This window comes from Drosophila elegans, unplaced genomic scaffold, assembly GCF_018152505.1.
Source record: "Drosophila elegans isolate 14027-0461.03 unplaced genomic scaffold, ASM1815250v1 contig_814, whole genome shotgun sequence".
In the NCBI taxonomy this organism is placed as follows: domain Eukaryota; kingdom Metazoa; phylum Arthropoda; class Insecta; order Diptera; family Drosophilidae; genus Drosophila; species Drosophila elegans.
The window spans coordinates 13,123,555-13,144,613 of NW_024546167.1; the positions used below are offsets into that span (position 1 = coordinate 13,123,555).

At 37.9% G+C, this 21,059-nt stretch overlaps 1 protein-coding gene across 14 annotated transcripts in view; it reads right to left on the bottom strand.

Annotated features, from left to right (window-relative positions):
- The window catches only part of LOC108138722 (tyrosine-protein phosphatase Lar), a 124,538-nt gene that overhangs the window by 32,591 nt on the left and 70,888 nt on the right, over positions 1 to 21,059 (bottom strand). For all 14 annotated transcript variants that reach the window (XM_017261076.2, XM_041710221.1, XM_017261077.2 and 11 more), the window contains one exon: positions 1,837 to 2,016. In XM_017261076.2, coding sequence (XP_017116565.1) covers positions 1,837 to 2,016 — 180 coding nt within the window. The remainder of the gene's footprint in view (positions 1 to 1,836; positions 2,017 to 21,059) is intronic.

Here is a 21,059-nt window from a genome sequence, read left to right on the forward strand (position 1 = left end):
TTAATTAAATTAACTTATAAACCTTATTTATTATTATTTTTTGATGCACTTTTGGAGTTTAAATTAAGGGTTACATTTTTTTTTATTGTTAAACGAAATTTTTCAATTAAAAACGCATCTCAACTTTTACTTTCTTTAATTTTTTTAAAGCTACCAATTATAAATATTATTTAAAAAGCATACTTTTGAAAGGGCGTGCACTTTACGAAATTAATGCCATCAACGAACACTCATATTAAGGTGTGCAGACCTTTTTTTATCTCCGTCGGAGATAATCTTTTTGAACATGTCCTTTGAACAGCATATACCATTAAAAAAAAAGAGCCCTAGTTAATCTCAGGGCATCTGAAAGTCAGTGGCTGCATGCGAAGGACATTCAATGGAGCCCACTCAATTGTTTGGCAGGCTGTCATTACGCGCAAGCGACCATTTCATTAGCATTGCGGCGCCATAGGCCGATTCAAGGATCCCCAGGACCAGCGAGGACATCGCGTAATGTTTTTGTTAACGTCGTCGTTGTTGTTGTTTTCTTGCCATGCCCAACACGTTCCAATTGTTAAGGCCCGGCTAGGCGGATGGCCTGCTGGAAAACATTTGTCCGATCACCGCATCCCGGCAATTGAAATAATGCCTCCCCAGGCTCACACCGTCGCCCCCACTGATTCGGTTGTCAACGTGACCATTATTGATGTCGTTTTAAAAGGCACTCTTTAATGCATATTAATGTCAATATTAATGTCAATATTTAAGTCTCTAATGACCATCGGCCCTGGCCCCTGCAGATGACAGCTTTTGTGTTAGTTTTGAGCCCACTTTGACCCGTTTGATGTGACACAGACACAGATCGGCGTTCGGCGTTCAACGTTCGCTAACGATGCCTCCTGACATTGAACATATAATTATCAAATGCTGCCAATGCTGCCAATGCTGCCGACGCCTGATTAAAGGACCCGGCGACATTTTGTTGACATTCGTAAAGTTTTCTGAAAGCTGGAAAAGGTCTCCCACGCCCCAACCTCCGATTCAAAGGACAAACTTTGCTCAGGTGAGCGACGTAGTAGGTTGAGCTGCCTGACAAAAGTCAAACGTTAACTAAGCGCCCAAAAACTTGCGACACAAAGTGCGTCGAACCGTAAGTAAACTCCTAAGAAATTCAAATGAGCGTAAGGAAAAAAAGCAGCTGCAAAAAAAAAAATAATAATAAAGATGAAACCCGCTCAAAAAGGTAACGGACACAGTCTGGGTCTAGAATTTTAATAAATGAAGTCTTTTTGCCATCGAAGCTGCCGAGCGGACATAATGTAACATAATGTATAGCAGATGGAAGATAATAAAAGTCTACGTATATACTGACTTTCTATGGCTTAGATAGTCATCTCAAGTTTAAAGTGCAAAAAATACAATTTTTGTTAAGTAATTTAATAACATTTTTAATGCATCAAAGGCTTTTGATATATAAAAAATCTTTTGATTTTTTTGGGTTTACTATTAAAACTAACACTGTTAAAATTTTTCCAAATAACGACGCAAAAAATGGGTTAATTATGGATTTATGATAATACAGTCGCTATCTTTTGAAATATATATTTATTTTTATTATTGGTTGTTTTTAAAGATTAAAAAAAATAAAATATCCGAAGTCAGCAAGTTATTGTTGTTAGTTTTGGATTGTTTTAAATCTTTGTGTCTTTGATATGGTAAATTTTCTTTCTTTAAAAATACATACTATAGTTAAAATACCTTTTTTTTACATTGCTACAATTTTGCGGGCTTAACCTTCACTTGGACTTAAGTGAACCTATTTCAATAAAAACAAACTCGCTGAGTTGTACTTACCGTCTTTAAGTGAGTAGCGCGGATTGGTCATATCAACCTTTGTCTGATTCTTAATCCAGTAAATGTTTGGCGTCGGATTGCCGATGGCTTTGCATGTCATGAGGACCGTGTGACCCACTTCAATGACGCGAGTGCCTGGACCCTGCGTTATAACCGGAAAGCCTGCGGGTGTTTTATCGCCTGCAACGGAGAGAAAGTCGCGAATAACAAAGGGTTAAAAATTATTATGTTGCAAAATACAAGTAGCGAGCGAAAAATGTTCATATGCCAGTTTTAAGGCGGTTCAGGGGGTCTAGGAGTTTTGGACAAACAATATGGCGTTACACACACACACACACACGAGCAAAGCATTGTTTTACACGACTCTTTTATATATACGGAAGTTGCCGTTTTCCATTTTTTTTAATATTTTTTTTTTTTGTGTGAAAGCTTGGCTGCGTCGTCAGTTGCTTTTGTTGGCGCTTTCTACGCCATTTTGTAAGTCAAACAATGGCTTTCCCGCACCCCCACACCCGCACCCCCACACGCAGTATATGCATATAAGTAAGTGTGTGAGGTCAGCATTTACCCCTACTCTAGTTGACATTTCCTTTGTTGCAGCCAGCTAGCCAGCTTTAAGGGAATTTCAGTTCTGTTCAGTTCTGTTCTGTTTCTTTCACTTCCATACCCTCTTTTTGTAAAAACCCATTTTTATTTTTATTTTATTTCATTTTATTTTTGTAGCTTTTTTGCGACAAGCTTAAAGAAAACTCTCTCGCGGTGGCTGTCAAGTGGCCCCGGCTGCGACTGTCATCTGCCCTCCCAACTGCATCTTTCAAATGAACAAAGCTCATTTACATTTTCCAATTAAATCCGTCGGCGGCCATGGCAATTGGCAAAAACGGAGCACAGAGAAGGGGCCACTCAGGATGAGGTTGAGGATGAGGATGGGGATCAGGATGTGGATGCAGACGCAGATGCAGATGAGGAGCAAGCGGATGCGAATGCGGATGATTCCAACTGCCATCGTTGCCGGGCAGCTGCTGCCATTGCATTCCATCTGCCCACTGGTGCTGGCGGATCTCTTACTCTACACGAAAGAGTTTTGGCCTAATTGGTTTTGCTTTCTTTCTAAAATTTGTATTCATAAAAAGGATTCAGGACTGACTTTGTCTCAAGGTCATAATTACTCAGGTCATAAAATATTTTAGTCAAATGGCAATCAAACTACAATCAAAAATGGAATCTCAATGTTTTTAAAAAAGTCTCTTGCAAATGAAAAAATGAATTTTTCTGCCATCTAAAATAGAAATCTCTAAAGAACGGTTTAATAAAAGGATAATGGGGTTATTCATGTTGAACTTCTATAAAATACTTTGTCATGATAAATGATTTGAAAAAAAGGTAAAGGAGTAAATGTTTATTATTTAGAAACCTAATAGCTGACCAAGTAAAACTTAGTTATTAGAAATGTAAATTACATCACTCCCACAATCGCAGTTTATCATTTATATCTTTTGTTTACATTTATTTATTAAAAAATTAATACATGAAATATTCAGATAAAGATTTCAGTCTTCTCAAAATAAAAAGTATAATTTTTTTTGCAAGGGTATAAGGCGGTTTGTGCTGCCCCTTTTGACTTTTCTAAGCCAGTTTTTTTGGCATTTACTGAAACATTTAACAGCGACAAAATCCACAATAAACGGGCACCCAGAAGTTAGTTGCAGTCGGTTGTTTTTTGCTCTGGCCTGTCTCTGTTAACTGCTGCGTCCCTTGGCTCCACTGCATTCCCTGAATATCCTGCCAGAATGTCTTGCCTCTCACTTAGTTGTTCGGAGCTTTCACTGGAATCCTGATGCAGGATTTGGGGTCTCTGTCTGTGTGTGTGTTTGTGTGCTTTTCAGCGTGAAATTAAAATTTTAACACAGAGACGAAAAATGCGGTTGCCTGTGAATATGTATATGTATATGCTTTGCACAAAGGCATAAAATGCAAAACTACAGTAGCAAAAAGAATAAACAACGGCGGCGCATTGATGTTGACATTTGACGTTGCCGTCATCATCACCATCATCCACACATCGTGCCCCAATGTCCTTCCTCCTTTCAGCCCTTTATCCCATATTGTCTGCAGCCATTTTCAGTCATTTTCACATCACCCTTTCTGTTTTCCCGTAGCGCCGTTTGTTTCGTTGCTTTATTTATTATTGCAGTGTCACTTCCTCGCAAATGCATAACGAAACAAACACAAGAGCTCAGAAACAAAAAAAAATAAAGGCGCAAATGGAAAATAATAAACTGGGCCAAAATTAACAAATAAAACTTCAACATTCCTATTAAACAATGTAGAAAAGTGCATTCTATTTGACAAACAAATATGCATGACTGAATACGGCGACAAAACTCCGACTAAGCGCACACCAAAGGAACAAAAAAACCAAAGGAATAAATCCTCTTTTGAAATAGTTCAGTTTTGCCAATGGTTGAGAGAAGAATGCCGAATGTTTGCATATGATAGAACTTCAAAAAGCCAATCGGAGTTTCATCAATTTAGGAAAAGCTAACGTCCTTTTTTTAAATTGTTTTCAAAATAACAGAAGGACCACTTTTGAAATAGTTTAGTTGCCACAAGTTTCGAGAGATAAATGGAAGTATCAGAACTTAAAATGTTGATTCATTATTAAATTGATAAAATAAAAGAAACTTGCACAGGATGTGCATTAGCAAGAATTTTAGGAGACTTAAGCACTTATAAGACTATCAAACATTATTACGATTTATTCATTTTAGTAGATAACAAAATATACAATCGAATTTAAAGTTAATGACACCTCTTATAGGCTTTATATTTGATTAGCACGCTATGCCAACACGAATTCAGTATAGATAGCCCTGCTTTCGACAGGTTATAATGCAATTTCATGCGACACTTTGAAAACCTTTCATTATGTGACAAAAATTGCACAGCCTGTTCTCGCAAACTGACGACAAGTGCCACCCGAAAATATCCACAACAACAGTTCACACTTAACACTGAAGCTGCCGTTCAGTGTTCGTTGTTAGCCGCCATGTGCGAACGGAAATTTTGGGGTAAAATGCCAGTGAAAAGCTGGCCAACACTTAATTTACAGCATTAGAGTGGAGATCCCGAGCAGAGGCAAAACTGTGTTACCCCAGAATGCCCCTGGCCCAAAAAATATAGAACGCATGGTTGGACAGCAGCAGCAGCAGCAGCAGCATGTATAGTATGTGAGAGGCGGCAGTGCGTGGCCAAAAACTGATGAAGGCAGGCAGAAAGGCAGACGGGCGGGGATTTATTAAAAAGCTAAAAGCAGCAGCAGAACCAGCAGAAACAGCAGAACCAGCATAACCATCATCATCGAATTCGTGTGACATTTTCATGCATTTCAATTAAGCTGTCGTCTGAGTGTGAAAATGTACAAGGCTAAATGGATGAATAATTTCGAAGTTGGGGGTTTGCTGAAGAACATAAAGGCTGACTAGACGGCAGTACCACCACTACCACCTTGTTAATCTCGGCGACAGATTTTAATGAATTAGCTAATAAAAAACGAACGAAAGAAGCTCATGGGTTCCTTTCATATGGAATACGTAACGTGGCGTATGTCTTGGAAACGATAAACATCATTAGCCGGCACAAAGGGCTTTATTTGCATCTCGTCTGCTTTTAAGGTGCCACTGACCCCCGCGAGGATGAATGAATGGATAAATCCGCCGGTATTCGGATTCACGCTTTTGCCTTATCGACTCCATTTCAAAAGGCGCATTTTCACACCGTGTTTTCTACCTCACACACAGCGCATCACACAAAATGTTGTGTTTTTCCCATCTTTTGTATATGGTCAAAGAGATGGAAAATATGTTGTTTATAGGGGTGTGGGGATTACGCAAGAAAAGGTGGACGTTGGATGAATGTCACTCAAAGAAGGTGTTGGGCATGGGCAAACAATTCCGAGCCAAGTGCTTTAAGCAAACTTCACTTTTTGGCTTTAAAGTCACCGACGACGAGTCGGTGTCACACACACACACACAGCGACACAAAACGACGACTGGTCACAAAGCATAAATTTGCATATTTTAATTATTCATGCATTTTTAAGATTGATAAGGAATGTTGTGGCCAAGCGGTGGGTCGTTGTGGTCGACGTCGTCATCTGTCCCAGGATTTCTGGGGATCCTCTTTGCCCGAGGCTAGTTAAAATAGCATTTTCCATTGGTCAGCAGAAGCAGCAGATCCGGAAAATTTAGACCCCAGCGTGAGTGACAAAAAGTGTGAACTGACATGGCAAAAGAGTTGAAAATATGATTAAATTGTAACAAAATAAAGTTGATATATTTTGATAGCCCTTTAAGCAAAGAATCTAAACTGATAAATTATTTAGCACAGCAAATGCATTGTTTGTTAGAAATGTTTATATATTTTAACAATTATCATTATTTTCATTATAAGCTTATAAAGCTATTTGGTCAATTTATTAATATATATTCGAAAATCTAATATAACAATGAGTAATTGAAATAACTTTCCAACTTTATTAGTTAGTAATAAAAACAAGCCATAAATTCTTGTTTTCTCTTTTTGGAAATAGAATTAAGTCTTAAGACTCTCTTGGTTGAGAAATTCAATGAACAAGAAAAGACAAAAGCTAAATCAAGCAATCCAAAGCAAATCAAACTTGGTGTCAACTTATTTCGGATTATTCTCGGCAAACTTTTCTCCTTCTGAGCAAGCCAAGCAATTGAAAACAAATCAAAACCAAGGGAGAAGCGGTGCCAACCACAATTGACAATCTTGGTATATATATTTATAGGCCGCAGAGCTGCAGCTCCATAGCTAAAGACAACCAGAAAGTTCCTCACCGACTGAACAAACAGTTGCGGGCTTCTAAGCAAAGTTTCCAGCTATAGTTAAGGCAAAATCCCAAACAAAACATGCTCGAAAATTGAGTGTTTATTGTGTTAAGTAGACGACACACTCTCACAGAACCACCGAGGGGGATAAAATGGGGTCTACGGGCGCTACACATCCAAAACATCCAAAGGAAGTGAAAAGTGTGCGACAGGATGAGCCAAAGCTGAAGAGCCTCTGGCAGAGTAAATAACCGTTTTTTAGTGGCAGGCCGGGTACAGAAAAAAAAAAAGACAACTGGCTAAAGATGTTAGACAATGCCAACAATAAAGCCGCAAGTGCCAGCGGCTTCAACAAAGAATACAAAAAAAAAATGAAGTAAAAAAAAGAAATGGAACCCAAATTTGTGGCCAGTCAACACTTCCTGTTTCCGGACTCGCATGTGCCATGTGGCTGTTTGGTTGTGTGACTGTGGCTGTGTGACTGTGTGGCTATATGGCTGAGTGTGCGACTCGGACTGTCTATAAGTGACATCTAGGAGCCCCATTGATCAGCGTAATGAAGGGGCCGACGTTTCCCTAATTGCTGTCGCTTCTAGGCCCTCTCATAAAACGACTCCGGCTCAGATGCAGTCACGCCCGAGAAGATGATGCGGATGAGCTCTTGGGTTTTCGAGGCTCGCCGCCTTCGAGGGTCCTTCGAGTTGAAGCTGGCAGCCATGATGGCAGTTAATAGATAATAGCAGTTGACGAACTGATGCCACACAGCAGTCCTACAACAATGAGATGACTTTAACTGAAGTAAATGGTTGATGGTAGATGGGAAAACCTCGTTTAATTATAATAACATCTTGCAGTATTCTGTAGATTTGAAAGCAGACTGTAAATTACTTTAAAGTTCTAATGATTTCAATGTCTAACATTGAAATTTAGTTGTAAGTGTTTTGATTAATACTTCATGTTATATCGACAGTTTCTTTTGAGTGCAAAAGCATTAAGTTCAACATAAGAAATTACAAAGGTTTTTTATCCTTTTTAAGCACTAAAGAGTAAACTGAACATTCGGTGCCCTGCATTGAAACCAACACGCATATAAAACCAACTGCACTTTAGGTCGAAACTTAAAATGTTTACTGATTACGGATATATATGGGAATAATGTACATATATGGAAACTGTAAAACGCTCGCAACCATTTGTCGATTCATGCCAGGGGCCAGAGTGTCCGCTCAGAAGAGATGGAGGAGATCGAAAAAGGATGCGATGTCCTCTCCGTCTGACAAACTGACGGACTTGGATGGCTTGTCTGTTTGTCTAACTGTCAGTTCCGTCTGATGGCTGCATGTGTATCCACTGACAGACGACATGCACAGCGTACATCTTATTAAGTTTGCATTACGATGTTGTACTCGGAGCTAGGTGCTTGTGTCCTTGCTGTCCTTCGGTCCTTGTAGATAGCCGAATCGCCTCAACTCCTAAGACGGCTACCACTGCGGCAAAACTAAAGTTAAAACTTAATAATAATCTAGGAAATGGACTCCTAAAAAAAACAAATGAATGTCGGTTCAAGAAATGTTTTTTAAAAACGGCGTTAGCTTGGTCATAACGCGCTATCAAGTAATTTTACTAATATTATAAAAAAAAAGGTGTCTAAAAGTATGCAATCGTATAATGTAAGTTCGAAATTATATAGAATTTATTCCCAAAGACAAAGCTATTTGTTTGTTGCATACACCTTTTTAAGTTAATTATTTTATTCGCCCTTTTAAGGGCCAGTTTTGAGTAAGTTTTTATCATTTGCTTTTTTGTATTTGCAGGTTATTTATCTAATGATATAGATTTCAAAGCTAATTGATCTCAAATCGAGATTTCGTTTAAAACACATTTTTGTCAGTGCACAGCGATGAGATAGTGAGCTGGCGAGCGAAGTGGATTGAAGTGAGCCAGAGTTTCAATTTCTCTGTCCAGGCCATGACTGTCGAAGTTTATTTTAACATACGTCTGCCGACTCCTCCCGTCGTTCGCCTCAAATGGCACTGACTCTCTCTTTCGTTCTGCATTTCGCAATTTAATTTAATTTTTTCTTGTTGTAGACGTTTGATAATGCGGCCCCGCCTGCCGACCAGTTACTATTACTCCTGCTGGTTTTCTACTTTCCAGCCACTGGTCTTTCTTTGCAGTTATGGGCTGGCTGGCGCATTTTATAAATTTTTAAACTTATGGCTCATTTTTATGCATTTCCACAGAATGCGCAGTGAGACTGCAAGGCGAAATAAACGAAAAAAAAAACTAAAATGGAACGAATGCGACGAGAAGGAAAAGATGACGATGACGATGACGGCGAAAATGCCTGGGAGGTATGCGGATCCAGCCGATTTACTCTGCAGCAGACCCCTGCACTTGTTTCCCTTTCGTCATCTCTAATGCGCTTTAATGCGATAATAAATCATTGGAAATCCATTTGTATTGTCAACACAAGTTGACAACCGAAACGAACACAAGACGCTTTGGCTGGCATGCGTGTTGACCATTAAACGCCAACTGGTATGCAATAAAAATAAGGCGAGAATCAAGGAAAGCTGTTATATTTGGACAGCGAGACACATAAACACCTCACCTCCTAGCATTCTTTAATAGTCCTCACTAATGATTTGCCAGCTTAAATTGGAGAAAGTTTTATGGAAATCGAAAAAGAATAGGAATGTGCTGGAAAAAATTAGTTTACTGGGAGTAAACAGAATACACTAAGGTTAATTCGATATCGTAAATGCAGAATGGTTTTGAATTTCACTAAATTTCAAGTGCACTCCTCTCGATTTATTGTTGATTTGATGCTAATGAAAAGGTGGGTAAAATTTATGTACCTTTGACCCACTTGCTGTCATAGATCACGCGCCGTTCAGCCTTGCAAACAGCAAAAGCAACGGCGCCAGCAGGCAGAACAAACAAATAGCCATAAAGAAGACGGGGAAATTAATAAATAAATTAATAAATTACAAATAATTTATCACGATTCGCGCACACACATACACACGCTGCGGCGGGAAATTCTCTTATTCCCAACCACCACCACCTTGTGTCTAAATAAGTCTATTAGAGAAATGAAAATAAATTGCGTGCTTTCAGGCGCCTGCCAGTTGCCAGGACGAGCCATCGATTGCCGACAACATGCCAACTTGGACAGACACAGACACAGACACACCCACACCAACAGACACAATAGCAGCAGCAGCAGTAGCAGCAGCAAAAACAAAAGCCAAATTCAATTATAAATGCGTGTAGCGAGGCATTGTCTATAAGTCCATATGGTATATACATAGTACATATACACAGACGATATGGTGTGGCTGTTTGCCTGTGTGTGTGTGTGTGTGTGTGTGTGCCTCGGTTCTTGTGTACTAAGTGTAAGTGATTAATTTTTGACAGGCGCATTCGTTGTGCGGTATTGAAAACAATCAATGCTCAATCTACGACAAGGCTCCCCAATGGATTCGAGCCCCTAAACTCCCCTCCCCGCCATCGGCAATTAGAGAACTTAAGCAAAAAATGGCCTGGAAACCTCAAGTGGATTGCTCGAGATTGTGTTTATTGAGAACACAGCAGATGTGGCCAGCATTTAAATAAATATTTTGCATATCATTCGTAATTGACTACAGATCGAGGCCAACTATGACAGCCATTGGATATAATATGTATGTGTCGGCGAGGTCAATTCCGAGTGGATTTTGTTGTTTATTAAGTGAATGAAACAATTTATTTAAGGGGAAGTGGCTTTAGTAAATAATTGAAGGAAGTAAAAGTCTTTTGAGATTTTCCACTTGAAATTACTTTGATAATTTGATAGAAACAAAGAAGAAAAGAGTTTTAAAATATTTGTTGCAAAATATTTATTTGTTTATAATAATTAATAATAATGTCAATGAAATCAATTAACTACATTATATGAATTCCACATTGTAGCTGTCCGCAAATAATGAACACAATATGTTATTGCGGTGTTAATTGTAAGTGGATGCAAATGTTATTGACAATAAATTGATTTGAAATTAACTTTAAAAGCAATCAATAAAAAGTTAAAAAATCAAGGGAAATTTAAGGGTATATATTGTTGAAGAGCTAATTGTAACACACATAATCACCTTAGCGAAACACCTTTCTTCTGAAATTATAGCCAGAAAAGCACAGCGTAACCATCCCACTTTTTATATTTTCATCTCATTTAGTGGCGATTCCTCAAATATTTACATGCGGCCTGTTTTTACGACTATCTGCTGAAAGAGTCTCCCCCCAAAAACCCCGAGCCAATTGGCAAATGTGCGTTTTGGGTAAAATTATAACATAAACCACCTGCTCCCCCGACTAACCGATCCAGGTTTTACTCATGCCCAGAGCGCCTTCGCTTGCAGGCGGTAAATATAAAAATCAGGCAGGAAAACCAAAACCAAAGCTGAAAGCCGCCAGAAACCCAGCGAAGCTCTGACCATAATGCAAATTTATGATCAGAATTCAATTATGTGCTTATTGAAACGCAGCTGCTGCCAAATGTTGCCAAATGTGTGGGGGAGGGGGGTAAGGTGGGTGAAAGGGGAAGGGCGAAGCGAGTGGGGTCAAAGGATGGCCATTCGGCCATTCACGCATCCGGCCGACAGTTAATACTGCCCAGTTTAACGGCTGAAGCCAAAAGGCTATGATTTACGCACACCCAAACAGATACGTCGTACATGACCGTGGTGTCCGTAATGTCCGTGTGCCCAAACACACAGAATAACAATTGCGGCTTAAAGTGCGTGGCAAGCATTTTATGAGCAACGGGAGGCGTCATTAAACCAGTTAACAAATAAATACCGAATACAACACAGGGCCGAAAGGAATCGCGGCTTTACTGACCAAGTCAGTTATGGCTGGCCTAATGCCCTCGGTGGCCAAAAGGGGCAGCATATTACTGGCTTCAAATTAGGTCAACAGGAAAGTTGTTTGTACTTATATACAGAGCAAAATTTAAAAAAAAAAAAAATTTTTATGCAAACAAAAATAAACTTAAAAAATTAGGAAAACAAATAAATAATATTGGACCAAAAAACAATACTTAAAAAGTAATTAATAATAAATTACAATTGTGCAAGTCCACTTAAAGTAAACAAAACAAATAACATAGAATAAATATATAAAATGTACATACTCTGTTCCATGTTTAAATATAAAATTAGGTTAAAATTCCTTCCCTAGCAAATTTATAATGTAAATAAAAGTAATATTTTTAAACAAATGTTTTTTTTAAGTACTTTTAATTGGGTCATGCTCTCAATGAAAATAAAAGTAAAGCAACTTTTTTTACAGCTTTTCATTTTTAATACTTTAGTCATACCGAAAAAATGTTTAATTAAACTTCACCAGATTGCAAAAATATTTCCTCAGTCAAATAGTTTTCCTTTTTTAACTTTTTCTCTATTAATATTGTGTTTATTTACTGTTTTGCTGCCCTTTAAAGCAAGCTATTTAATTGAGACACATAAACACCGCAGGCTGCTGCTACAAAAATAGATGTATTTCTTTTGCATTCTTTTTGTCAGCTGGATTCTGATAGTGCTATTGCTGCTATATTCACTGTCTGGGCGTTCATGTATAAATAATTTGAAATTAATTACATGTAACAGGCTACTGTTGCTCATCTGTCTGCTTTATGCGAGTTTGTTGTTGAAATAACACAACACAGAATGAAATAAAAAAAAAAAAAAAAAAAAAAAAAAAAAAACGAGAAAAAGAGGAAAAAGGTTTCCGTTTTATCGCTGTCAAAGGTGGCCGGTCGGTCAATTGGCAGTAGTAGTGTGAGCCATGGGTTATAAAATATATATAAAGTATATGGGGAAACAAGATGAGCGACGACTGCTGCACAGATTTATGCTACGCAATTAACAATGCCGGCCATTAAGCGCAACTACAACTATAGCTACATCTACAGGCCACAACTACAATTGGATATCCGCGTGTGAGTGCGTTCAGCATTTTATAGCATACTTTTATGGGGCAACAAACAGACTTTTATGCGCATTCACAGCCACACGTACACACGCACACACACAGCCAGGGGCAGCTTAAATGTTTTTGAATTTAAACTTATAATTAAAAAACTTTTCTTCTCTGTCGGCCCCCACATTGTTAGCCCTTTAATTGGCTCTTTGTTACAGTAGTTGTCCACTTTCCGCTCCTTTCTTGCCCTCAAAAGTGTGTGTGAGTGGTGTTGTGTGCTGCATTTGCAATTTCAATTCATTGGCATTTTTGAATTTTTTCCGGGGGGGAACTACTCGGCATTAAATCTTTCATATGTAAATGGAATGTTAAACATTGAAATGAACTTGCATTAAGTTGCATAATTACATTTCGCAATAAACGTTGGACACCGCACACATATAATTGAGTGCCTCTGCCTTCCTATTTGGATGGCACTGGCACTGGCACTGGCACTCTGGTTGGGAATCCGGCGTGTATATGTATATGTATATGTATACCATATATTATTTATTGCAAATATGCCCATAAAAAGCACAATGTTGTCCGGAGTGGGGGAATTGGAATGGCGTCTGAGGTAAAAATAATGGCAACTACCTTTTGCACTTTGACATATGACAGCAGTTGCGCTGCTGCAAGCTGTGCATAGTGCTCCGCTGACATGGTGCATAAAAAATTATTACAACGCACAAAAGTCCGCGAATGCAGTGAAATGTTTGCACTTTTATCCCGTGATAATGCTCGTGCAGGGATTTCGCAGGAGTCTTTTAGAGTCTGTACATTAACATCAGTCATAGAAAATTATTTCTCATATTTATTTTCAACTTTAATTTCGTTGGCTATTAGCTTTAATTAACTGTTCGCACTTTAATGAAGACAGTAATGCCATAACAATAACAGGAATAATGTACACAAAAATCCCCGCCACGACTACCACATACACACATACACATACAAAACCAGAGAACGTCGCATATGGCACATAAAAATGCCGGAAATGCCGTACAAAAACTAATAACCAAACGGAAATGCAAAAATGCAAACGAACACATACGTATTTAAAAAACAAACAACCAAAACAAGAAATGAATACAGGACCATAAAAACGTTCGCCGTGCAGGAGAATCAACAAGAGTGAACCAGAAAATGGGGTCTGAACTGAATCCTGGCACTATAGTGAAGGTAGCGACCATAAACCAAAGGACATTTTATGTTCAACTGACAGCGTAAAAAATGAAATTTAATTAATTTCATATGCGAGTCGAATATTTTCAGTTACCAGCAATAGGTCTTCCCGTTCTTATAGTATTCACGCTGCATACCCTCTTTTTGCAAGTTAACCAAGCGCTTCATTTAATATATTTATTCCGAATTTTTCACCCTGCATTTGTTTAAATGTTTTTCCTGCGTTTGCGTTTCAATTTGTGTTTGACATCTATTAACATTTTTCCCGTTTCTGCTAAATCTCTTCGTTGTTTTTTTTTTTATTTTTTTGTTTTTGGTTTGTTTTTATGGCCAGACATTTACATAATTAAATTTATAAACATTATTGGTAGCATGCTTTTAGCTTTATTAATTTTGTGCCCGTTTTCGGATGCATATGTCAGGGGAAATGACTGTGGACACACATCGCGATACTCGGAACCCAAGAGTTTGGGGAAATGGGGTTTACTTCCTGTTGCCAGCCAACAAACAACATATGCCAGCTATGTGCGGTTCGGCTTGTTTATTAATTATATATGTTTGCTCACAAGCGTATCCGTTTGGGTGTGTGTACGCATGTGTGCAACTCATTTAATCAATTTACCTTTACTCGCTGATGCCTGCAAGAGCTGTAAAGGCAAATTAATTACAAATAATAGATCTTGATACGTTCATTGGGTATCTTGTCTATGATATATACGAACAGTATTCAACTTTCATTTACTTTCAAAGATTTCAATCGAGAACAAAAAAAATTTCATTTAATGTTTAATTGCTTATGAAAATTATGCATGTGGCATTTCAAAACCACATTAAATAATTTATGAAGCATATAAAAAACATATTTAATAGATTGATTGAATATGTGCCAAGGATAAGTCCAAACTGTCATTGAATTATCAATAAAAGAAACGTTGGTATTCTTGTTAGTGCAGCTTAAATTTATGTCCAAATAGTTTTATTGGGAATTTAATTATGTGTTTATTGAATGCATTTATATACAGGATTAAAGTTATAGCGCACGCGATGGCAAAAAAAAATACAAACAAAAAACATATATTAAAAAAACATTACTTTAATCATGCATGCACATATTAAATCCAGAGTAAATAATTTATGTGATTTTCTTTAAAGCTTTCTAAATGGCTTTTTTCAGGATGTAAGATTAATAAAATGCGTAATTAGTCCTGCCTTTTAATTGTCCAACCACATTATATAAAAAAAATGTGTAATAGATAAAATCAAACAATTTGGATCATTTATTTAAATAATCCCTTTCAAACAATTTAACGGTTAAAGATTATTTCTTTAAATGTTAAGTTCTTTTAAAGTGTTGGTTTATTTAAGTAAATAAATCAATAAACAAGAGCATTTCATTGCAAAATATTTGATAGTAAATACTGGCGAAAAGGTCGAAGAAAACGACCGATATTTAATTAAAAACGCTCGCCAATAAGGATAAAGATAAATAGTCAAACAGAGAGGAGCTCTCTTATTAATTAGTTCATAATTAACGCAGAAGGACTTTTATAAATATCTGCAAAAGCAGAAGCACTCGTGCGTGTGGGCGTGTCCGAATGACAGAGGCAGAAACCAGCTGCAAATGGAGATGAGCTTGAGTTGAGTTGAGTTGAGTTGCTCGAGAGTTGCCTTCATCATCGTCATTATCATTATCATTATCGTTATCATTATGATCAAACAACAAGTGCATCCATAATTGCTTTCGCCGGGGAGCAGTGGTAGTAGTATTACAAGTTTTTTAGTTGTCGTCTCTCGTTCAGTTGGAATTATTGCTTGCTCATAAAGCAAATGCATATAACTTAGCAAAGAAGTTTATAATTATGCTGATTGCGGCGACAGAGTGGCTATGACGTTGAGAATGCTTGCCCATTGGGCAGTGCGCGAAAACTTATTCACGGCGATTTAGCTTTTAGGCATTGCTTGTGTGGGTGTGGGTGTGGGTGTTGGTGTGGGAGTTCTGCCGGATTTTAGGCCAGAAATATATCGGTGAGCCGCATTTCCACTTCTGCCATAGATATGCAAATGTAATTAGTTGCATGCCAGGACATGGACACGGATGCAGCCACGGATACGCGGGCACAGGATACGGACAGCAGCCAACTGTGAAACGCCACACGGCGCTCTCGACGCTTGGCGCCTTGTAAAATGTTAGCGTACCGAAACAATTTATAGCGAAAATAGAATTAAAACCACAAAAGCAAAACATGCCAACAAAGAGGCGAATAGAACAGAAAGCAAAAGAAAAAAAGAATTAAATCGCAGAGGAGGAAAGGAAGCAGTGAAAAGGGAACCAAACGATATAAAAAATACAAGCAGCTAGCCAAAAGGCAGGACCTACTGCTACAAAACAAAAAAAAGTTGGGTGGTATGGCATGGGGCGGTAAGAAAGAGCAGTCGGCTAAACCAAGATTTATATGCGGAAAAAACGTCTGTCGGGTCCTCACTGGAGTCATATAATACCCTTTTAGGCGTGGCCATAAAATAAATTAACATTACAAAATTTAAAAGAGTTCAGGGCTCCTACAATTGTTGCTGACTTAACTTATTTAAATGTTATTTGAAATTAACAAAATTTTAATTATATGAACAGCAGATCTCAGGAAACTGCTGAAAATTTTGTATATATCTTATGCAAATAAAAACCATAAGACAAATCATTAAAAACAAAATTTTTTTAGATTTGCCAATCAAATTTATTTTAGAAGCGTACATTTTGCTTTGTACTTTATTAAAACAAACAATTCATGGTAAATTCAATTTTGTAAAGATGAATAAAGACACGGACAGGCAATTTTTTTATGGTTTTTCTTTTTACATACCAATTTGGAAAAGATATTTAATCAGGCAATTCCCCTTTGCATATATGCATACCTGTGGCTACAGGGTATGCGCACAAGAGGCAACAAAATCAAGATGGAAAAGGCTGAAGGAGCCAGGTGCGGAGATTGGGGAGCACCACGGCTAACAAAAAATGTGCATAGATTTGGCCACAATGCCTGGAACGCGGCAGGAACTCTCCCGAGCGAGAACAACGAAGAAGGACGATGCATATAAATTTGTAATTCTTGATGCAACCGCAACGTTTATTAATTTAAAATTCAATTTCAAAGTGGTCAAGACTTTGTTTTGCAATAAAACGTGGTCACCAGAGACCATCCAAGTCCTTCCAATCGTAGCACGTCTTTAAGTGGGTGGACTTGAATCAATAGTATTAGTATTAATGTCAAGCAATTAGTAAGATCAAGTTTCTAATTGTTTTTCCCAAGTCCATTTCCAATCAAATGAAGTTGGAATTATTAATGTGTTGGACATTTATTGCATGTGGAGATGTGCAGTTGTCGTATAAAAATTTAAAGCGTAAAAAGTGGCTTGGGTTGTATATAATACGATTGTATTTCTCAAACACTATCAGAGATTTTAGTAAAATCTCAAGAGTGACCATGTCGAATGCTTCGAAAATCGTTTGTCGGTATCACCAAGCTTTTAGGAGGCTTGTATTTTAAGTTTCTAATATTAAAGTAACTAATTCCCTGATTACACTTCTTAAAAAAAGTCTGTGATGGAATAATTAGTCGGTTTTTTTTTATATTGCTTAAAATTTTGGTTATAGTTTTTTAAAATTCCAATCTTAACCTATGAGAAGCTCTTATTTAAAAACCTGATTTGTTTTTAAAGCATAATCAATAGTCTTTATCTTTAAATCGCAAAGTTGAGCATTTCCTTCAAAAGATAACCCTGTAAAAGTGGCAAAGAGGACACCAAGAAAGGAGAAAGAAAATAACGTAAGGGAAACGTAAAGAAAATGGAAAAGAAAAACTATGCAGAACATTAAACACAACTGACAGCTCGAACATACGTCACGTGGCGCTGTCGTAAAGTTTCTGGCGTTGTGTTGCAGCCACAATTTGTGGAGGGCCATGGCGTTCCCAGACAGCAACAATGCAGCGACACACATGGCCAACAACATCGATGACTCCGGGCCATTTTTAATGGAAACTCATTTTTGAGGTTAATTGTGAGCAAAAGATGGCTGATGGTGTGGATGAAGGGGGGGTTTTGGCCGGGTTCCCCGCGTTTCAGCCACTATCCAAAGGCAAATGCAGCCGTACATATGTGGCAGAGCGCCGGGTTCAACTGGCTCAAGGCTAGTAACGTTCATTGTGTGCGGAAAATTATGAAAAAGCACACTGGGTGGCTGACCTGGTGGTACAACGTGTCCTGGAGGCGCCCCACACTTGCTGGCACTAGCACCACCACCACCACCACCAAATGCGTTTAATGTTCTGCACTGCATTTTATAATGAGCGGAAGAATTTTAAACGCCGTTTTTCAAATAAAGTACCCAGCTTACTGAACAATTATCTTTAGCATTTTATTACTTCTAAATATACATTTAAAGCTAAAGATCTTAACAAGTTTGTCTATTTGAATGTTTTTAGAACAATAAATGTTACTTTAAAATTACATTTTAATTTAATTAAGTTTTGTTTTTCATAAAAAAATTGTAATAAATCTATTAATCATTATTATACACATTTCACCCAAACAAAGGAATGCCAAATGAACCTTGAAAAACGTGCTACCGTGGAATATAAAAAAATACATTAAATTTTAGGTAAAAGTAACCTCGTAAATCATTAAATTGTTGGCAACACATTGTGATAATAAAATATATTTTGATGTGCTGTGCATCCTGTGCATAAAACACAGAATTAAAGAACAACAATGTTTAAGCTAAATTGCTGTAAATTAAAATTAAATTTTGCTTACAACATTGTCAAAAACATTTACAAGTTATATTCCTGCCGCTAAGCAAAGAACTTGTTGTGGAAAAGTTTTATAGAATTGGCAGCTGAAATATACCAGGCTTTCAACCAATAAAGGCACAATTAAGGGCATCGAAGCTTCATTACAAATAGTTGCATATCGCAAACATAAAAATTTAAGTCTGCACGTTTTTTGATTGCATTTTCATGTGCAAGCCTCATTTCCAGGGTCCAAAGAAAAGCCTCTTTAGACCACAATTCACACACATTTTTGCTGACTTGACTTTGGCCCAACCAGCAAAGCCGGTTCAACATCATCATTTGCAGCTGAGCAGCCAAATTCCACTACGTATTTCCGTTTGCTGATGTTTACCCTTAACCGAAGTGCTTTAATTAGCCCGTCGCACACAAATTCAAGTTCAGTAGAGGGTCCCCTCCTTTCCCCGTTCCCTCGTTCCGTCGTCCTTTTGCAAAAGGAAAGTGCTTAACATTTTTCCGCTGCCTTGGCATAAATGGCTTAATCGGCGCCTTCAAGCGACACTAGAAGAAATTCCATTTGCAATTACTTTAATTACGTTGAGGCAGATTTATCGGTTGGGGTGCCGGTGCCCCGAAAGAACGCAGTGTTATGATACTACAAAATTGTTGCCACATATTTCAAGTTGCTGTACTGTGTGTGTGTGTCTGTGTGTGTACGGTGACAATGACACACACAGATGTTGCTCTGCTGCTCGGGCACGCTTTTGCATACTCGAAGAATGTTGTTTATAAAAATGACACACACTTCTATTTCGCCTCGGTCCTTTACATAGTATCTTTATATATATATTTGTTCATGTTTTGTTTTATTTCGTTGGCGGGCAGGAAAACGATGTGAAAAATGGTAATGTTTGCGCGGCATCACGTTCCAGAGTCAGCGAATCGTCGTGTCGCACATACCACACTAGATTAAATTATAATCGAGCAACGAATGGGCCCCGAACTTGGCCAGATTTGTGCAATTGACTGTGTAAGTGTTGGCATTGCCAGAATACCTCTCGGGATGCTGGCCCTTCTCTGGTTTTTTAATGAAATGTCAGTCACTCACTGAAACCATTTTTCATCGCAACCCAAGAACAGCAACAACATCTGCAGTAACTGATTAACTTTTAACAACCGCTTTTGCATTAAAAAAAAAAAAAAGAAGCGTTAGAATATTTTTGTGCCTTGCCATTTTGAAAGGCCATCGTAAATCATACGAGTCAAAGCAGAAGCCATTTCCCCACGGGCTAAACTCAAACCCTTTTGACTTGGCTGCAAGTTTGACATTTTGCGTTAGTTTATGTGATATTTCATATGTGATAAGCTAGTGACATTTAGATAGGTCTCGACCTCTGGAAACGCGGTCAACTGTTTTTCCTCGACCTTTTTTCTTTATTTTTTTTTACTTTTTTTTTTGTTCTGCTTGCTGGTCAGTGTCAAAGGGCATTTGACGCCTTTTTGCATGGCTCATTGAGCATTTTGTGAGGGTGGCGGCAAAAAGGTCGAGGAAACGGTTGAGCTAAGCTAAAAATTATTTGAGCGGCAAGAGTAAGTGAAAAACTATGAGATGAAATGTCCGAAAAAAGTGTCAAATAAGACATTTTCTGGTATTAGGTTAAACACAATGTTTATGGACTGAGGCAAGAAGCTTTTTTTTTTTGGGGAGCCCAATGAAGATAAAGCGCTAAAAAGCTGATAAGCAAAAAAGAGCGAGGAAATTTGCACAAATAAGGGATGCAAATATTAACCACATTTTCCTTGAAAAAAATTTTATATTTCCTGGAGAAATCCAATTGCTAATTAAGACTCTACTGCCAATGTGTGCTGGCATTAAAATTCAGGATATGTGAAAGCCTACAGCTAACAGGGGATAATATTTCAACGTAAAGTATTTCCTAGACACCCTTCCCCTTACCCCCACTGACTTATTGCCGGATCTTTAACATCCTGACAAGCCGAAATAATTTTTCGACTCCCGATTCGCAATTTTTGGTGAAACCCAACACAGGGAAATTGGAAGCCACCCGCAACCACTCTGCACTCGTTTACAATTGTTTTACGCGATTTATGCCACATGTCAAATGCCTGACAAAGGCTGACCTCCTTCCAATCCCGAATCCCGCCATTCTTAACCCAACTCCACATGACAGATAAGTGAAAACTTTTTCTGCGTATGCTACAAAAAAAAAAAAAAAAAAAAAAAAACGAAAACGAAAACGAAAACGAAAACAAACAAACAGGCAACCAAAAATAAAAGTGGAACGGGGTTTGGAAAAATTTCACATGTTACGAATTTTTTCAAGATTTTTTGTTTTGTTTAATGTGTGACATGCTCAAAGCAAATGCAAAACTTTGT